General features: G+C 35.2%; 2 protein-coding genes across 3 annotated transcripts; one reads left to right on the forward strand and one right to left on the reverse strand.

Annotated features, from left to right (window-relative positions):
* The first annotated feature begins 3,231 nt into the window (after positions 1–3,231).
* Positions 3,232–15,296, forward strand: LOC311300947 (synaptonemal complex protein 1-like). The gene is made up of 31 exons (XM_084425641.1): positions 3,232–3,361; positions 3,648–3,774; positions 3,904–3,982; positions 4,127–4,167; positions 4,334–4,498; positions 4,592–4,659; positions 4,756–4,829; positions 4,921–4,979; positions 5,100–5,166; positions 5,280–5,353; positions 5,470–5,578; positions 5,658–5,752; positions 5,890–6,074; positions 6,676–6,743; positions 6,834–6,895; positions 6,980–7,096; positions 7,196–7,300; positions 7,445–7,548; positions 7,895–8,012; positions 8,109–8,179; positions 8,274–8,355; positions 8,452–8,514; positions 8,910–9,026; positions 9,153–9,263; positions 10,328–10,420; positions 10,657–10,782; positions 10,865–10,993; positions 11,076–11,147; positions 11,247–11,354; positions 14,491–14,574; positions 14,671–15,296. Exons 2-31 carry the CDS (start codon positions 3,649–3,651, stop codon positions 14,809–14,811), a joined length of 2,913 nt encoding a protein of 970 aa, XP_084281767.1. The 5' UTR covers positions 3,232–3,361; position 3,648; the 3' UTR covers positions 14,812–15,296.
* Positions 14,855–17,483, reverse strand: LOC311300950 (uncharacterized protein). 2 transcript variants are annotated; one of them, XM_084425646.1, is made up of 4 exons: positions 17,258–17,483; positions 16,067–16,589; positions 15,812–15,976; positions 14,855–15,541 (listed from the first exon to the last, which is right to left on the reverse strand). In XM_084425646.1, exons 2-4 carry the CDS (start codon positions 16,566–16,568, stop codon positions 15,300–15,302), a joined length of 909 nt encoding a protein of 302 aa, XP_084281772.1. In that variant the 5' UTR covers positions 16,569–16,589; positions 17,258–17,483; the 3' UTR covers positions 14,855–15,299. The 2 variants fall into 2 exon arrangements, with proteins under 2 accessions (XP_084281772.1, XP_084281771.1); XM_084425645.1 differs by having other exon boundaries at positions 15,812–15,973; positions 17,258–17,390.
* Positions 17,484–17,549: the final 66 nt, after the last annotated feature.

The raw sequence follows: 17,549 nt of genomic DNA on the forward strand, positions 1-17,549 counted from the left end.
ATGAAATCTATTTATTTATCCTTTTTAATTTTGAGTATACATTGCTGATGTTATTGTGAACAGTTAATCTGTGCATAAAAGATTTTTATGCATTTCATCATAATGTAATAACTTGCTCCTATATTCTAAAACATCATTCCTTTGATAGGCCAAGCCTTTTTTTTTTTCAATCCCATCAAATCCCAATGGATAAAATCAAATCCTGGGTTACATTTTCTCCCTCTCTTGTTGAGTTTCCTGATAACTTGGAATTGGCTGTTTCTTGATCCATTGTTCTTTTTTAGTTTGTAGCTTGATTTTTCTTTACCACATATCTTATACTTATTCTCAAGCATACGTTTCAACAGCCCTGTTGTCTTCTTGGTAACCAAGTACACTAACTTTTGATAAAGCTTTACTTCAAAACAGGCATCATTTAAACTAAAGATTATTGTAAAAAAAATGTTCACACAAATATTGCAGTGGCGTATTATATCATTCATTGTTTAGTTCATTGTATTTTATAATGTTATACTGTATTAGAATACATTTAAAGATTATATTTAAATTATAATCTTACTGACTTTGAAGATCATTTTCAGAAATAACATTTAAAATTGTCTTAAAATAGGAAATAAAATCTCTCTCTCTCTCTCTCTCTATATATATATATATATATATATATATATATATATATATAATTTTTCTTTTTTTTATGTGCAATAATGTTTTTGTTTTTATTTTTATTTTATTTATTTTTGTCTGCGTGCGTGTGCAGAATCTGACAGCTTGTATTTCCAATTTTTGTCCCTAGGTCCTGTCAGCAGTATCCTGGTCAATAAGTATGGAAGTCGGATCGTTATGATTTTAGGAGGCTGTCTCTCTGGAGCAGGGCTCGTCACTGCCTCTTTCTGCAATACTATTGAGGGCTTGTACTTCTGTGTCTGTGTTTTAGGAGGTATAAATAAAATCAAATATATATATATTTTTTTTAAATGGTCAAACGTTATATTAGGTGTCCTTAACTACTATAGTTACATAAAAAAAATATCAAATGGTTTACTTTATCATACATGCATGTTTTATGACCTCATTATTAATTGAGAGACTACATATTGTATTTGTACTTATACAAATTAATGTCACACAGCAGAAGCATTTAAAGTGCCCCTTTTATCCTTTTTTTTGGATAATACCTTTCATGTAGTGTGTAATATAGCTGTTTGTGAATGTAAAAGGTCTGCAAAGTTTTAAAACATCAAAGTGAATGACAAATGGAGTTGTTGTCTCCCACAAGAAAGAACTGATTCTGAACTAAATCCGATTCTGAAACAAATCTTCAGTAATTCCAGCCTCCATGCTTGAATCTATGTAGGTTTGTAACAATTTTGCACAATGCCTGCCTATGATCTTCATTGGCTGCCCGTGAACAATGGCGCCATCATTTCATTTCATATGACTGTGTATCAAGTGCTGGGGAAGCCTCTGGAACTGAAATTCAGATATGGTGATGTGTGTTTCGTTTCCGACATCTGACCAATCAGAGCAAAGTAGAATTTCAAAAAGCTGGGGTTTAGAGAGACCGAATCCTTGATCGAACCATTTCAGACACTGTATATTATGAGAAAACTAAAGTGCTTTTTTTTTTTTTTTTTTTTTTATGCATTTACAACCTTAAACAAAACAAAATTACGAACCTTTAAAATGGCATAATAGATACGCTTTAAAATGAACCAGTGAAGGCAAAGGGTAGTTAAAATTGTTTTTGTTTTGTTTTTTACTAAGAAATTAATTTTCCCTAATACATTAATATTAACCTGAAATCCTGGTGTTCCTGGAAGTATTACCTAAATTTGAATCACTTTTATCACATTTTGTTAATAATGGGTTGATGGATCCCACTTGGATCACTGACCTTTTTTTTATATGACAATTGTCTACACTCACAGGGAAGTTCAACGACATCTACCATGACTACAAGTATACTTACATGGCCTGTGGATTTGTCCTGCTGGTTGGCAGTTTGTTTCTGTTCATCGGAATGGGCATCAACAGGCTGCTGCATAGAGAGGCAAAAGAGGAATCCAAAAGAGCCAAACTGCAGGAGGAACCTGCAAAGAAGTTGAAGATGCACTGAAAGTACCCAATAAGAATACTGCAGAGGATGGTGTGTGACACTGGCTGATTGGTGTTATTCTGGGTGATCCTTACATTTATACACTCTCCGCATTTAAGATGTAGTTACAGATATCCATCCTTGGCCTATTCAGGCGACTGAGACAGTGATGCAAACATTACAGTGCCTTGCATGAGTGCACACTGCACAGTAATGCAAATTATATTTTTTTATTTTCCTTTTAGAATTTAACTTGAGTTTAAAAACGTTGCCTTCTAACAAAAAAGACACTGGAGTAATAAAAAAGCAGTAGATATACAAATAGTGAATGTTGTTAAATATATGCACAAATGAAACATAACTTGGCAAATTTTTTCCATGCACACTTGCCAATGTCTGTTATTTTGTGTATTCTTATGTGTATATGCATGTAGTGATGAAAGATTGTTTACTTGTTTAAAACTATGTAAGTCGGACCACCATTTGTGTATAGCCTAAAAGGTAAAATTGCTCTTAAAATGTAAATAATTTACTATCAGAGACTATGTATATAATTTATGTTGAAAAAACTGTTAAAATAAAAATGATTTTCATTTAAATAAAAATGTTATTGTTTCATATCACCTTTCAAGTGCTGGGTGTTAACTCCTGTGTTCTGTTGAGATTTACAATGATGTAAATCTTATTTTTCTCATTGACTTCTTTTGCAAAATGTTTATCTGACCTTAAGTCAAAGCTCATTTGATGTTACCCTTCGTTGGATGCACCTTTCATAAATATCCAAAATAAAATGTTCAGTTGTGCTTTTGGAAATAATAATAAATAAATAAAAATAAAATAAAATAAGAAATAAACAACTGGCAGAAGTTTATCTCTACACCAATCAGAAAACGTCGTCAGCATGTGAGAGAATGCAGTGCGTTTGTTTTATGTTACCTTGGGTCTCTGAGGCGCTGAAATGATTTGCAAGCTTCAGAAATACCTTTGAAGCATGCCATCAAGGTTAAACCTGTTAAAAAGGTTTTGTAATAATTAGTAATATTTTGGAAGTTATGACTAATATGGCCGGGGCAACCGTGTTCATTTCAGTTGCTGCTGCTGTTGCTTAAAGTGAATCTCAGCGCGTGGCTGGAACCGCGGCGCGCAAACCATTTCAAAATCGGTGTCACGCGAGTCAAACAACTGACGTCAGGGAAAAACCGTTGGTTAACGGAGTCTTATCAATCATAAAACAGTCCAGAAGGAGCTCGTGTGAATTGTTTGAAGGTAAAAATGTTTTAAAATTAAGTTTAATTACGTAAACATAGTTTATAAAAGTGGAGGAGTAACGAAAATGTGATGATTTTGATCATTTGTAAGGAAGAACTTACAGCCTACCGTTCACGTTAACTGTCTCAACATTTTCGACTTTCTCAGCTAACGTTAACGTTAGCCAGTAGCTAACAGTTAATGTTATCTCAGAAGGAAAAAGCCCGTAACAATAAAACTGTTAGGTATAAGTTACGTTACAGTCCTGGGGATTTTTTAAGTGCTATTTCGTTTGACTCCACAGAATGCAAAAACCATTCAACTTCAAACTGTTGGTGCCCCCAAGAGCTCATCTGAATCAAGTGTATGCAGTGAAGCCTCAGGAAACAGGCTTGTTTGAAGAAAACTGTGTTTTTTCTCCTTCGGGTCAGGTTGGCAAACTTGTAAATTGTCTGTTTGTGCTACAATGTTGCTATTTGACCTGTGGCTGACTGCTAAAACTGCGGTGTGAACTTTTAATGAATTAGAATGATGATAGGCTACATGTATTTTGTTTGTAGAGTTACAAGTGTTCAGATATGGAGACAAGCCTTCCATTACCATCCAAAATGGTGCTTCCTACGAAGGCATCCAGACCAGGTAACATTTATAAAGTCTAAAATGTAGAGCTGTAACGTTAGGTTAATATTTATGAATAAAATGTAACGTTAGAGGTTTAAATGTAGTGTCAATTCCAGTCTTAAAAGCAGCATGTTCATTAAACCTAATACTTTGTGATTAAAGAGGGTATGAAGAAGGTTGCGGTCATGCCAATGGAAAAGGAGGTAAGTTCGAATGCTCATTTCATTTAGTATTTTAGTTTATTGCTTAAAAGATTAATCATTCATATATTTGTATACTATATAATGAGGTCCATGTTATGAATTCCGTAAAATGCATAATGAAAATAAATCTAAGCAGTTTAATTACTATGGTGCTTTTGCATTATAGACATCATTAAGATCCAGCCAGCTGTACTCCAGATTGCTGGATGAAGCTGAGAAAATTAAAATGTGGAAGTTCAGAGTAGATTCTGAGAATTCACAAAAAGACAGGAAGCTTCAGGAGAACAGAAAAACCATTGACACGCAGCGCAAAGCCATTCAAGAGCTTCAGGTAAATAATTGTTGGGTAGTACATTTGTTTTACTTCATTTTTATTTTCTGTCTGCTTTACTAAAGACAGAATTATACATTATGTCTGTTGCAGTTTGCAAATGAAACTCTGAGCATGAAATTAGAGGATCAACTAAATGAGAATGAAGACCTTAGAAATAAGTATGTAGGCCTACATCATGGGTAATATTTAAATAAGCACATACAGTACTATATTATATTATAATTATGATATTATATTATATTTTTATCATGCAGAAGTAATGCTACCAGAAATTTGTGTAACATACTAAAAGACACATTTGAGAGATCTGCTGAGAAAATGAATCTGTGTAAGTGTGAGAGCATGTTAAAATATGTCATATAGCATTCATTACCAATTATTAGAGAACAATAATGTGTTTTTCATTTTGCCTGAAATAGTTGAGGCTGAACGGGAAGAAACTCATGATCTGTTTATACAGAACAGTGAGAATATTCAGGTAACTATATAATGAGTGTATTATTTACTTATTTATCTAGTGCTGGTGAAGCGTGGGGAATATGTCCAACCCTAGATTGGGACAATCCTTTTCACGACACTGTAATTTGTTCATTTGCAGAGGATGGTGGCAGCATTTGAAAGTCTTCGAAAGCAGGCAGAGGCTGATCAGCAGGAAATGTTGACATGTGCTCATTTTTAAATCATTTGTCTAATTATTTTAAAACATTTTTAAGCATGTACTGTATTTGACACAACAAAATGAAACATTTTTACATTGTTTTGTTAACACATCCTACAGTAAGAGAATGCCTTGCACAGTTTGAGGATCTTAAAGTGAAGTTCCAGAGTGAATGCCATGTGAAGGAGAAGGAGGTTAGTCTTTATTTTGAGTGATCTTTTAATGCATACTGTAACACTCACCTGTCTTTGTGTTCATGTTGTGACTAAAACGCATATCTATTTTGTGTTCCTTGCTTTGACTTGTTGAGGTTGCCATGCTTCAAGAAAAACTCCAAGAAAAAGAAAACAATCTCAAAGATTTTTCAGTTAAATTACAAGAGGCAAAGCAAAGCTGCAGTCTGCTAGAGGAGTCTGCAAGTAAGAATGCAGGACACATTGCATAAGTCTTTCCATAATTTTTCCACAAGTCATGTATGTTCACTCATATTGCTTTTAGGGGAGCATCAGAAATTGCTTCAGAATGTTACACAGGATCGGGAGGTGCTTGAGGAAAAACTCAGGGTGACGGAGCAACTCAAATGGGAGATTGAGGTTTGTCCTTAAACAAGGTCTTACTCTTAATACAATTGTTTTGGACTTACTTGTAAAGGTAGGTAGTACATAAAGGTTAAAATAATTCATGTTATTGTTTTGCAGTGTTTTATATTGTATTGTATTTCTTTCCCAAGGAAAACCAGAGAGCCTTAACTGACAAACTGGAGCAAAGTAAGGAAAACCATGAGAAAGTTCTTCAAAAGAAAGACACTGAACTAGAGGAGCTAAACAACATCAAAGAGCAACAGTCAAACCAACTTGCAGAGATGCAGCTGACAGTGAATTCTTTGCAGTCCTCACTAACATCTGAGATACAGAGGTACTTCATTGTATATCAGTTCAAGATCTAGCATAATTAGGGATGGATATAGTTCAAAGATTTTCGATACCGATATCTTTACTTCAATACCAGTTCCTGAACGATACTTTTCTTCCATACCAATTTTATGTAATTTGTTTTAACAAGATTACTTTACAGATTACCTAAAAAAAACCTTTGGTTTGTTGCCTTTTTTTACATACTCAAAGACTCATATAGGCCACTGGGGGGCCGAATATATGCCTCGCGCTCAAGCTTGCTGCAAAGCACTGGCAAAAGTAGCCTAATGATTATGAATGTGTCGGGGGAAAAATAGCAAGACACATTTTAATTGTTTATTAATAAACTAGTGTTTTCTGAGACAGTGTTGACTGCAAAGATGAAGTTGACGTTGCTGACTCGTCATCTCCGCAGTATAGTGAACACGCACGCACGCGCCTATAGAGAGAAATGCACCTTTCATTTGGATTGAATGAACAGAGAGTATTTGTTTTCGATTCGAATTGGTTCATTTAAAAGTAGACATTTCAAGCTGATAGTACAGTACAATGTTAAACCATTAATTTCAATCCATATTGAAATGATTCCTTTGTTTTCACAGGGTACAAGACCTTGAGACAAAGATGACCTCAGTGGGGAATAAACTCAGTGTCAAAAGCGCAGAATTGGGTGTGTAAAGTTTGTAAATGTTAATAAATAATGGCGCAGTTGCATGCTTTGTACCATTCTAAGATCATTGGTTCCATTATCTTCATGCAGAAGTTATCAAGGGGCAGAAAGAGGACCATAGCAAGCAAATACAGATACTCCGAGATGAGCTGGTATGTGTTTGCCCTTCTGTTTAAGCATTTATATTCTATGATTTATGCATTTATGAAACTAAGCTCACAGTATTTCTTTAACAGAATGAGAAGTCAAACTCACTCTGCTCTATAAAGGAGGAATTAAAGACAAGTGAGGTTCAGATGCTACAGCTTATTGCTTCACTTGAAGAGAAACAAAGTGAGGCAAATCATTTGAAGGTGAGTAGAAGGTCATTAAGCATTCATCGGCATAGTAAAATGCATCCTCCATAATTTCAATGCTACATGTGCTTCGTATCTAACATTCACCCCTCTCAGGATGCAGTGGAGAGTGTCACCACAGAAAATAAAAACATGATGGAGGCCCTGACAAAAGCTAGACATGATAATGAAGAGCTGCAAGAAGCTGATGTTTTAAAAGAGGTCAAGACATTCTTCAGTTTTTGTGCATTTGTGGCATATTGTTTCAGTTTTTCACTATATTACACATCATGTATATTTATTTGAGTTAAGTAATATGACAAATACTTTGGATACTCAAATTGAATGTGTACATCTTTCATCCAGGCTAAATTGAAAGAGATGGAGGAACAATTGTCAGGAGCTTTGGAGAGCTGTTGTAAATCATCTAAAGAGGTAGAAAGATTGGAGAGGGACTTAAAGGAACAGAAGTAAGAGCAACCACAACCTGTCTGGTTTTACATCATTAATCTTTAAATCTCAAACTAAACCTCTAATTTATTGCATACTGTTTCACATACAGTTAATCTTGATATGGGTAGTAATGTAAGGGAGGTAATCTATCTTTGAATTCTTTTAGCATGAAAATGTTTTGCAAATGCATATGTATTGCGAGTAATTAAAGGGATGTAGGCAAAAATTCTAATGAGAAAATGAGTTAAAAATGTAATGTTAATTTAAATCTCATTAAATTAAGCATGTTGGCCATTTTCTATTGTATAATTGAGATCTGTTCAGTATTTTATTGAACTTATTGAAGTTGTTTTTTGCTTGAAGGGATTATTACAAGGAGCTGATGTTGAAGTTTAATGACCTGCAGATGCAGAACGACATCATTCAACAACAGGCTGATAGTGGTGCTTTAGAGAAGAAAGTCCTTCAGTCTCATCTGATGGTTTGTAAATTAAATCAAGTCTCTAAATGTTGTAAATTTACAGAATGACATCAAATGCTGCTTGTGATGGTTTGTTTTTTTGTTTGTTTTTTACAGGAAAGCAATGTAAATGCTGAACAGGAGAAGAGAGAAATAGATAGACTTGAGAAAGAGAAGCAACAGCTTCAGTAAGACTGGAGGAGACTTTTTGTCTTGCAACATTGCAAATTTGGTTTCATTTATCATTTTAATTTTTCTTGCATGTACAATTTCATATTCCAGGGAACAGGTGAATATTTTATCTGCAAAAATTGCTGGTCAGGATGAAGAGAGAAAGAATGCTCAGAAGCAGTTGAGAGAGAGTGTGCGTTCTTATTATTATACTGTTTTATTCCATTAGATTGTTGACGTGTGTAATCTCATGTGTTTAACAATAATTCATGTTTAATCACCCCAACAGGGCAAAGGTGCAAAGAGAGAACTTCTCATAAAAGAAAAAAAAATCCAAGCATTAGAGTCAAAGGTAAAATATCAGATTGTGTTGTACTTACACAGTTTTGTGCACTGTACTCAAACACATGTTTTTAAACTGAAAATTGTCTTAACCAAAACAAAAGCTCACAAGGAATGTATTAAAGAGGTTTCACTATTATTTTGTAAAATTATAATGTTATAAGAAGATTGTTGAAGTCAACATGAAGTACATAAACATGAAATACATGAAACGGCATTTGCAACCCATTTTGCTAAAAGGGTATTCAGGATTTTATTCAGCAGGTCTTTAGAGGGGAGGGTGTGAAAAATAAAAGACCCTGGTTTCATTCGTGACAAGTTTTCTTTCGAGGATTGAGATTGCATACACTGCTTTTTCATACATTTGAATTATGAAGTTTGAATTATTTGACATATTTCTCTTAGATGAGTAAACTTAAGGAAGATTCGGATAATTTAAAGAAACGTCAGGAAGAGGAGCTTCAGAAAATACGTTCTGACTTTGAAGACAAATCAACAGCAGAGGCCCAACTCAACCTTGAGGTGATTTTTTTTTATTTTTTTTTTATTTTTTTTATTAAATGCAGTAACTGGAAAAAACAATAGCAAGATATGATGCAAATAATGGTTATGTTTTATTGTTGTTTTGTATTTTGTTTTTGTTTTTAGATGCAAAAACTGAAGCAAACAGCCATGGAGGCACTGAAGAGTAAAGATGACACAGAAATTAAATGCCAGCAGAAGATATCAGACATGGTTGCTTTGATGGAGAAGCACAAGGTCATTATCATTCTTAATATTTTCCAGTGGTCTCTAAAATTCTACAATATTTTCAATTGTTTTTAGGAAGGCTGCCCTAGACTTAAGATTTTTTTCTAGTCGACTAGTAGTCGTTCATTTAAGTGATCAGTCGACAAATCACGCGTTTATATTAATAAGCCATAAATCAAAAAACGAGCCTTCTATATAAAATACATAGCCTAATCAGCACTCAAGCGCACTCATAAAGCTTGCCACAGCGCACCGGCAAAAGTAATGATTATAAGTGTCGTGTAAAAACAGAAGGACACTGTTTAAACATTGTAATCATTTATTGGTAATGTTTTCTGTGTTTTTGGCTGCAGAGATTTAGTCAACGATGCTGACTCGTCATCTCCACAGTAGTGGACGCGCGTATATGCACATTTCATACGGATTACATAATCTGAGAATGTTCATTCAAAAGTAGACATTTTAAGATTTCTATAGATAATTTATCATGTCTGTGAGGCAAGTTATACTGACTCTGAGTTTCGGTTTATTTATGTGACGCGCATCCTGATTGTTTCATTATTTTACAAAAGCGCAATGTTTTGTTGTTATTGTGAGTTTACAGAAATAAAAGTAGACCCTTTACAGTTTGCATTACTTATCTGTATGACCAAAAATGACAGAGTATTTTAAATTAAATACAAGTGATCGCACCGGCACCTGTATGTCATGCAGTAAGCTCGCTCTTCACACAAAAACTTGGATATGCGCCTAATAATAGTGCAAATTTCTCTAGGTTAATGTTAGTGCAAGCGGACTTGTAAAGTTGCTGTTACTTACATGATTCAAGTGATAAGCCATATTTGAGGTCGATGAATGATAGGCGAATGTTTGGATTTCCTGCCGTTAACGATCTGTCCTTCACAGCCTGCATGATTTTTCCACTTCCTTTGGAGTTTTTATTTGTTTTATTTTTAACCGACTAATACAAGCCTCTTCTAGTTGACTAACGGTTAGTCGACTGTTAGGGGGCAGCCCCAGTTTTTAGCCTCTTTTCATTCATTTTAATGTATTTTCTTTCTCTTTTTTTGCAGCATGAGTATGACAAAATGGTAGAAGAAAAAGATGCAGAGCTGAGTGAAAAACGGATGAAAGAAGCTGAAGTCAACGCAAGCAAAGCATTACTGGTAAATATTGAATTCTGTTGTTTGCACTGAATATCATACTCAGCATAACTGAGTTGTCATTAAATGCCTGAGATGCTAATCCAAAAGTCCTAGGTCCAAAAGATGAATAATTACATTTATTGTAGAGTTATCATTGTGTTTGAGACATTTAACCAAAGGTTGCTGAAGCGAGACTTTGTACCTTTAGTAGGTATAATATGTAAAATCTCTAAAAACCAAATAACCTATAAATGTAGGACCTGGAGCTGTCCCACTTGCAAGTGGAAAATGATGATCTGAGACAACAACTTGAAAAGCTCAAAGGAGAAAAGATGGCCTTGAGGACACCAGTTTCATCTCTTGAAAAAGACACACTTTACCAGGTATTGTACCTTGTCATTTGAGATACCATAGGTATACATGGGAATTTAACTTGAACAGTACAACATGTAAATCTTGTTTTAGATTACTGAAATCAAACCAAAGAAGGGAGGAAACAAGATCTCTAAAACTCAAAAAGCTGGCACCACTAAGAAGAGACTGTACGAGGAAGAAAATGAAACTCCATCACGAAATGCATCTTACACTCCTGTTGTAGGTTTTTTTCCATTATCTTTGTGCATTTTGTACATATTCTTCACATCTAACAATCTTTTTTTATTATTATTGGTGCAAGGGAGAAGTGAACGAAGTCCTTCATACCCCATTATGGAGCCTGAGCAAAACAACTCGAACACCTCAAATAAAGGTATGGGGGCAACCTAAATTGTTTGCACTAGTTATTATTCATCTTAAGCGTTTATACCAGCCAGACAGTTTATTTATTTATTCATTCATTTTGCTTCAGTCATTCAGAATCCGCACACCACCCTCACCTGAGATTAAGGGGTCTTGGAAGAAAAACATTCTGAAGCTGGACCCAAAGTCAGACAACTCCGAGAGCAATGACATACTGGTAAATTGTATCTACTGTCACTCTATTCGCATACCATTAGTATTGTGCTATAACAGGGTTCCCGCGGGGTCTTAAAAAGTCTTAAATTCTGAACTTTAAGTTTACTTTTCTCTTCTCCGTAAATAAATCTTGTAACAGAGCTACAGCAAGTGTTTTTCGGCGGTGGAAATCCATTAGCCACTAAAACTTTTTTGTCATTGTGGAGAGCGCAGTGCATGGTTGCATAGCAACGACAGACGCCACGGGAAAATCGGACCGAATTTTACTATTAATAATAAAAGATAAGCTAAACTGTATTGTAAATGTCAGTAAATCATTTTTTATAAAAAGAATGAGTCAAAAAAGATAAATTAAAGTCTGAAATATGTGAGGTTTATCTTTTTATAAAAACCTTTTTTTTCAACTTTATTTGAACTTGAACATGTTAGTATATAACTACACTTTTAAAATCTGGCTATCATTTTTAATCGTATTATTTTAATGTTTATGTTAGTGTGTATTGATGCTAATTTTATTTGTTATTTGCTGTTTTTCGACATAAAACTTGGTGAATTGATTTCATTGTGTAGTATTAGTACTTTTTGAACAGGATTCTGTGATAACTGGTAATTTTTGGTAGCCTGACGTCGTCATACTCAATTCTAGTCAGAATGTGAGTCTGATACTTCTCCATTGAGCTTTGATTATGGGGCGTGTTTCAACCGAACCAGGAAAAAAAATTCCTCTGCACTCAATTGGATAGACCTACAACCAATCAGAGCAACGGAGTAAGTGACGTATGTTTTTCATTCATGTTTCCGATCGCGGTTCTCTGTTCCTCTTTTAAAATTAATGCGCTGTCGATATCTTCTATAACAGACGCGATGGCGGAATCTACACATGATGTTTTATAAACAAATTTCAGGAGGAGCACATTCAAATAATCAATCCAATCAACCGTCTATCAGCATGAGAGGAAAGCATATATTTATTCACTCGGTCAACTCACCTAACATGACAGTTTTCAGCATCCCTGCACTCACTCTTGGCTTGTTCTTCCACAGCCAGGAATACGGGGGGAGTACTTTGGGTTCGGGCCGAATACCGAGCCCGAAGCCTCTCCTCGGACAGCACGCCAAATATGCATTTATTCTATCTGACTTATTCAGGGTGGCCGCGGGTCCTTAAAAAGTCTTAAAATGTCTTAAATAAAGTTTTCCTAATAAAAGGCCTTAAAAAGTATTAAAATGTCTTAAATTCAGATTCGATAGGTCTTAAATATTTCTGGTCACGTTACCGCTAAAATTTCTCCAGTCTGACGGACCTAATGTCCGTCAAATAACCAGTGAAGCATCGAATCGCGAGAATGATTCAGATTTTATTACATAAACAGCTATTGATAATGATAATGTAGGCTTTTTCTGGTAACGCTGTTTCGTTATTTCAAATGTAGGCGCGTTGCGCGTGGCAAGCGCGCTCATAATGTAAGAGACGCCGGCGCGACCACAACATTGCCCAACATCAAATGGCAAACGTAAAATGCAAGCGGAACGAAACTGCTCGTTATTGTGTGGTTGAAGGACCGTTTATCAGTTTGGACCAGTGCAGCGCGAGCCGATCGTGATCATGCGACACTGTTACTACACAGCGCTAATAAGAGATCCAGTAAATAAAACATTTGAATTCGCCACAGAACTGACAGAAGTAATAACATCGCTGCGAGATCTAGTGAGAAGCATTCATATGTCTCCGTTATTAACGGATCAACAGCGCTGACATGGAAACCTGGAAGAAACATTGTGCCATGAATGAACTATCAGTGTCCACAGATCAGCAACATTCACCATGGATTTACTGTAGTAACACTAACTGCAACCATAGAAGTTTGGCAGGAATAGTAAGCTATAATGCCTTCAAGTAACATTACGTCGGTTTTATTTTGACATTATGAATACAATTGCTGCCCTCAAATGTTAATCTGAACTAAAATAATCCTTTGTTTATAACTACTACAATATGACATTTCATTTTTTCCAAGGAGCTGTTTTGTTTTATATGCTCCTAAGAAGAGTCAATTATAGCTCTAGAATTGCTCAAAGTAAAAAAAATATCATACTTTATGATGTTAGTTTTAATATAAAAAAGAATAAAAAATTAAATCAAGGAAATTTCTCTGGCATTTATTTATTTATGCTGTATCAAAAACGTACCGAACCGAACCATGACACAAGTGTATCGTATCGAACTGAACCGTGAATTTTGTGAACCGTTACACCCCTAATATATACGCATGTAATATAATGTGTATTTCCATCACAGGTTTGGTCTTAAATTTCATTCAAAGTGGCATTAAAAAGGTCTTAAAAAGTCTTAAATTTAACTTGTTCATATCTGTAGACACCCTGTTATTTGTAAGCGTGAACTCGTGAAATCTCAATTCTTCAGCGGCAGTCATTTGAATTCAACCCAAGCGCTCGTTGATGACGTGGATGATGACGTTACCGTTGCTTATCTGTCCATCATCGTATAAAGCCCGCCCTGACAATTTGATTGGTCCGAACAATTTTTGTTCGGGCATAATAGCTCCTCAACGGAGCGAGTCCAGACCGAACTTCCCGACCAAAAAATATTGTGGGCGGGGTTCGGGCTGGCACCCAGGCTAAATTTTTGGCACTATAATAATTAAATGAAATGTTCATGCCATTTCATCTCTAGTTATGATCAACTATGATCAACTAAAATCAACTAATTATGTGTTTTTTACAGTAGGCCTATAATATGCAAAGTACAATTTTCTATAAAAAAATTATATCTGATTCTGTTCTTTTCTCTGACACGCGTTGTTGGGTCTGGAAGGTTACTAATGTGATTGCTTTATCTGTAAATTAAGTTAATGCTTTTTCAATTACTGAATTCATTGAAATAAAATGAATTCTTTGATTTGAATATTTTTTTGGCAATGCGTCGTGTAGGTCTTAAATTTCAATCTTTATGGTCTTAAAATGTCTTAAGGTCTTAAATTTGACTAACTGAAACCTGCAGGAACCTAAACAGACTCTTCAGTGCTCTGCTTATTTATTTGTGGTCAACTCAAGTAAATCCTTAGGCTTGTGGTTTTTTTTACTCTTTCTTAATTCTTTCTTAATCTGGTGTGCAGAGTTTCTCTCCAAGACCTGTTAAATCAAAGAAACCTATGCAGCCAAAAGACCCAAACACTGAGAGTTTGGACATGGTCAAGAAGGTAAAAAAAAAAATATCACATTACACCAGTTTTTTTTCAAAATTTGTCTTCTTTATGTTCTTATTTTGACTGTCTTCATGTGCAAATGATGTGCAGGTGCAGAGCTCTTTCATGTGTAAGTCTCCAGGAACAGCGCTGAAACTGGCTGCAATGAAGAGAATGCGAGATGCTGGATGGACCACCGTTAGCAGTTCAGATAAGAAGAAGAAAAAAGTTATAGACAAAATCTTTGCTTGAAACTGTATGCATAAAAAATGTGATTATCCTTTTAAAAAAAAAAATTACATAGTGCACAATGTCTGATAGACAATAGCTTTTGATTGTTTTTAATTTCTACTGGTGTTTGAATTAGCAGAAATATTTATATTATTTATTCTAAGCTCTCAAAACAATTTCACGTCATAGTATGTTCAGTTAATATACAGTACCTTACAATATTTATCAAAAGATGTTCCTGGTACAGTTGTTGGTTGCAGTTACAAATCTTTGTATTTACATTTATATGTGTGTACGGTATTTACATTTATATTTGTGTTTTCTTGTTATGTTCACTAATTTCATTAGTTCAAAGTAAAAAAAAAAGAAAAAGTTGCAGTTTAAAAATAGCCTTTTTTTACCAGCCTTTTTCATTGAAGCTTTAAGTAACAGCAACATTTTCATCTCAAAATGTGAACTGAAAAACCTTTTTTTGTTTTTTGAATAAAAAGAGGTTTGTTGCTGAGATCTTAAGGCTCTTGGTCATGCGCATGAAATGTCTGAAAGGTGGAGGTCTCGTTGTCAAATGGTCTGTCTTGATCCTCTCTGAGAAACTCCAAGCGGAACTGAGTAGGTCTGGAAGCAAATCCAGGTATGCCTGTCTGGAATTCTTCCTCGTTCTGCACTGTCATGGTGGGGTTGTAAATCTGAGGGCCGTCATAGAGTCCTCCTGAAATGACCAGCGTGTCATCTGGCACTGCAAATGGCTCACCTGTGAAAGCAATTTACAGACAATACAGTAATACTATTCATTATTTTTATTGTGAGTATATATTCTTTGTGATTACTATAAACAACTATAAATGGGCTTGCCCATGCACAAATTGATGGCATGGTGTTGGACTGCCTGACAACTTTCCCAGACTATGACCCATTTCTATGTCAGCTGTAAGGTTTTTTTTATTTATTTGTTATATTTTTATATATATATATAAAAGACTGTTGGTAAACACCACTAAGATCATAAACAGATTCTCCTAACCTGTATCTTCATTCTGGAGACGGCGATGAGTATATTGGATACTTCTCTCTTTGCTTCTGCCGTACTTGTACACAAAGTTCATCAGAATTACCAGAACTATTACACCAAGCAGAATGCTGAATAAAATAGTCAGAGATTTCTCTGAATGATTCAGGCCACCACCTGCTTTAAAATAGAGGTAGGAATAGTTAAGCAGGATACACATATTTCATTATTTGGCTTACATTATTAATGCTAGGATATGTTCAAACCTACCTTGAGAATCATTGAAAAAAGTTGTGACATTTTGAGTTACAGTGGGAGAAGTAATCGCTGTTGGTTTGGTCACTGGTGCAGTGCTTGAAGTAGCAGTTTCATTGTTGCTACGAGTGCTGTTGTCTGTAGAAGTGCCAGCTGTTGAATTGGTGTTGATGGTTGTGAATGTGACTGATTGGGTTGTCTGAGCGTTTGCTGTTGAGTTTGGCTGCACTGCTGATCCTGTGACTGTTGCATTGCTTTGGATGGGTCCCAAAGTACTATTGAAGCCAGTAGGGGTCGTCTGGGTTGTCAAGGTGTTTTGAGTTGTACTACTATCATTGTACACTGAATTGCTGGATACATTTGAAGCATTGTTCTCTGTGTGGTTTCTTGTTGCATTCAGAGGTGGAGCTTTTGATGGTGACTCACCGATCATCTGTGCATCGGTTATATTATTCACAACCAATGAAAACAATATTAATTGGCCACATACCAAAAGCCGAAGAGTTAACACACCCATAACTGTTGCAACTGCTTTCTCCTTGAATAAAAAAAACATACACAGAGCATAATTCAGTCTAGGTAAAAAAAGAAAGGCATACACTTTCATACAGCGCATGACCTAGTTCAGTGTGTTTTATCTGTATGTGTGTGGTGTTGACATGTGGTTTCCTGCTAGGCGTTATTTCTGGTAAAAAAAAAAAAGAACGAAAAAAAAGTCATCGTGACTTCCTTAGTATTTTACTACTATATTCAGTCGATTATAGTCACTTGATTCAAACTATAAATTTTTATTTTATTGTCCTGGATTAAAAATAAAATGCATACTGTATGTTTAGAACACATAATGATGACTTATCTTCTTTTAAAATGCTGTATATCTAAAATGGCACTGACATGAAACTTAAGACAACAAAGAGCCACATGAATTGTGCATAAGTTAAACAAACAATCACGAGCAACCGATTTTATTAATGCTATCCATCACAGACTTTCCTCACATAATTTAACTTTGTAGAATTTACATCATGTAAATTGTTTTGAGAACAACTTTATGTTGTGAATCTTAAGAAACTAATCGTACTTCTATCTCTTTCTCTCATCACACTTTCGTTCTCCTACACCCTCTTATTTGCGTAATTGTAGTAGTTATATATATATACACATATATAAACAGTATTAATATATGACAACAAGAGCAGAACTTACCTTGTAAGCTGAAACGAACCCAGTTAGTGAAACCAGGAAGTGTCTCGCAGCGGTTATTACACTCCCCCACCTGCTGCAGGCTCAATGCTTTTTCCACTCCCTAAAGAAAATGGCTCGGCTCCACGTCAAACAAACAGGTAGAGTGGGCCGGCCTTGAATGACTGGCTTCCTTATCCAGCATCAAGGAGGCAAGTGCTCAGCCATTTTTAACCCTACACTCTGAAGTGATTTCAGTGTTTTTCCCCCTTTCCCTTTGTGTGTGTGTGTGTGTGTGTGTGTGTGTGTGTGTGTG

Source organism: Rutilus rutilus (assembly GCF_951802725.1).
Source record: "Rutilus rutilus genome assembly, chromosome: 12".
NCBI lineage: Eukaryota > Metazoa > Chordata > Actinopteri > Cypriniformes > Leuciscidae > Rutilus > Rutilus rutilus.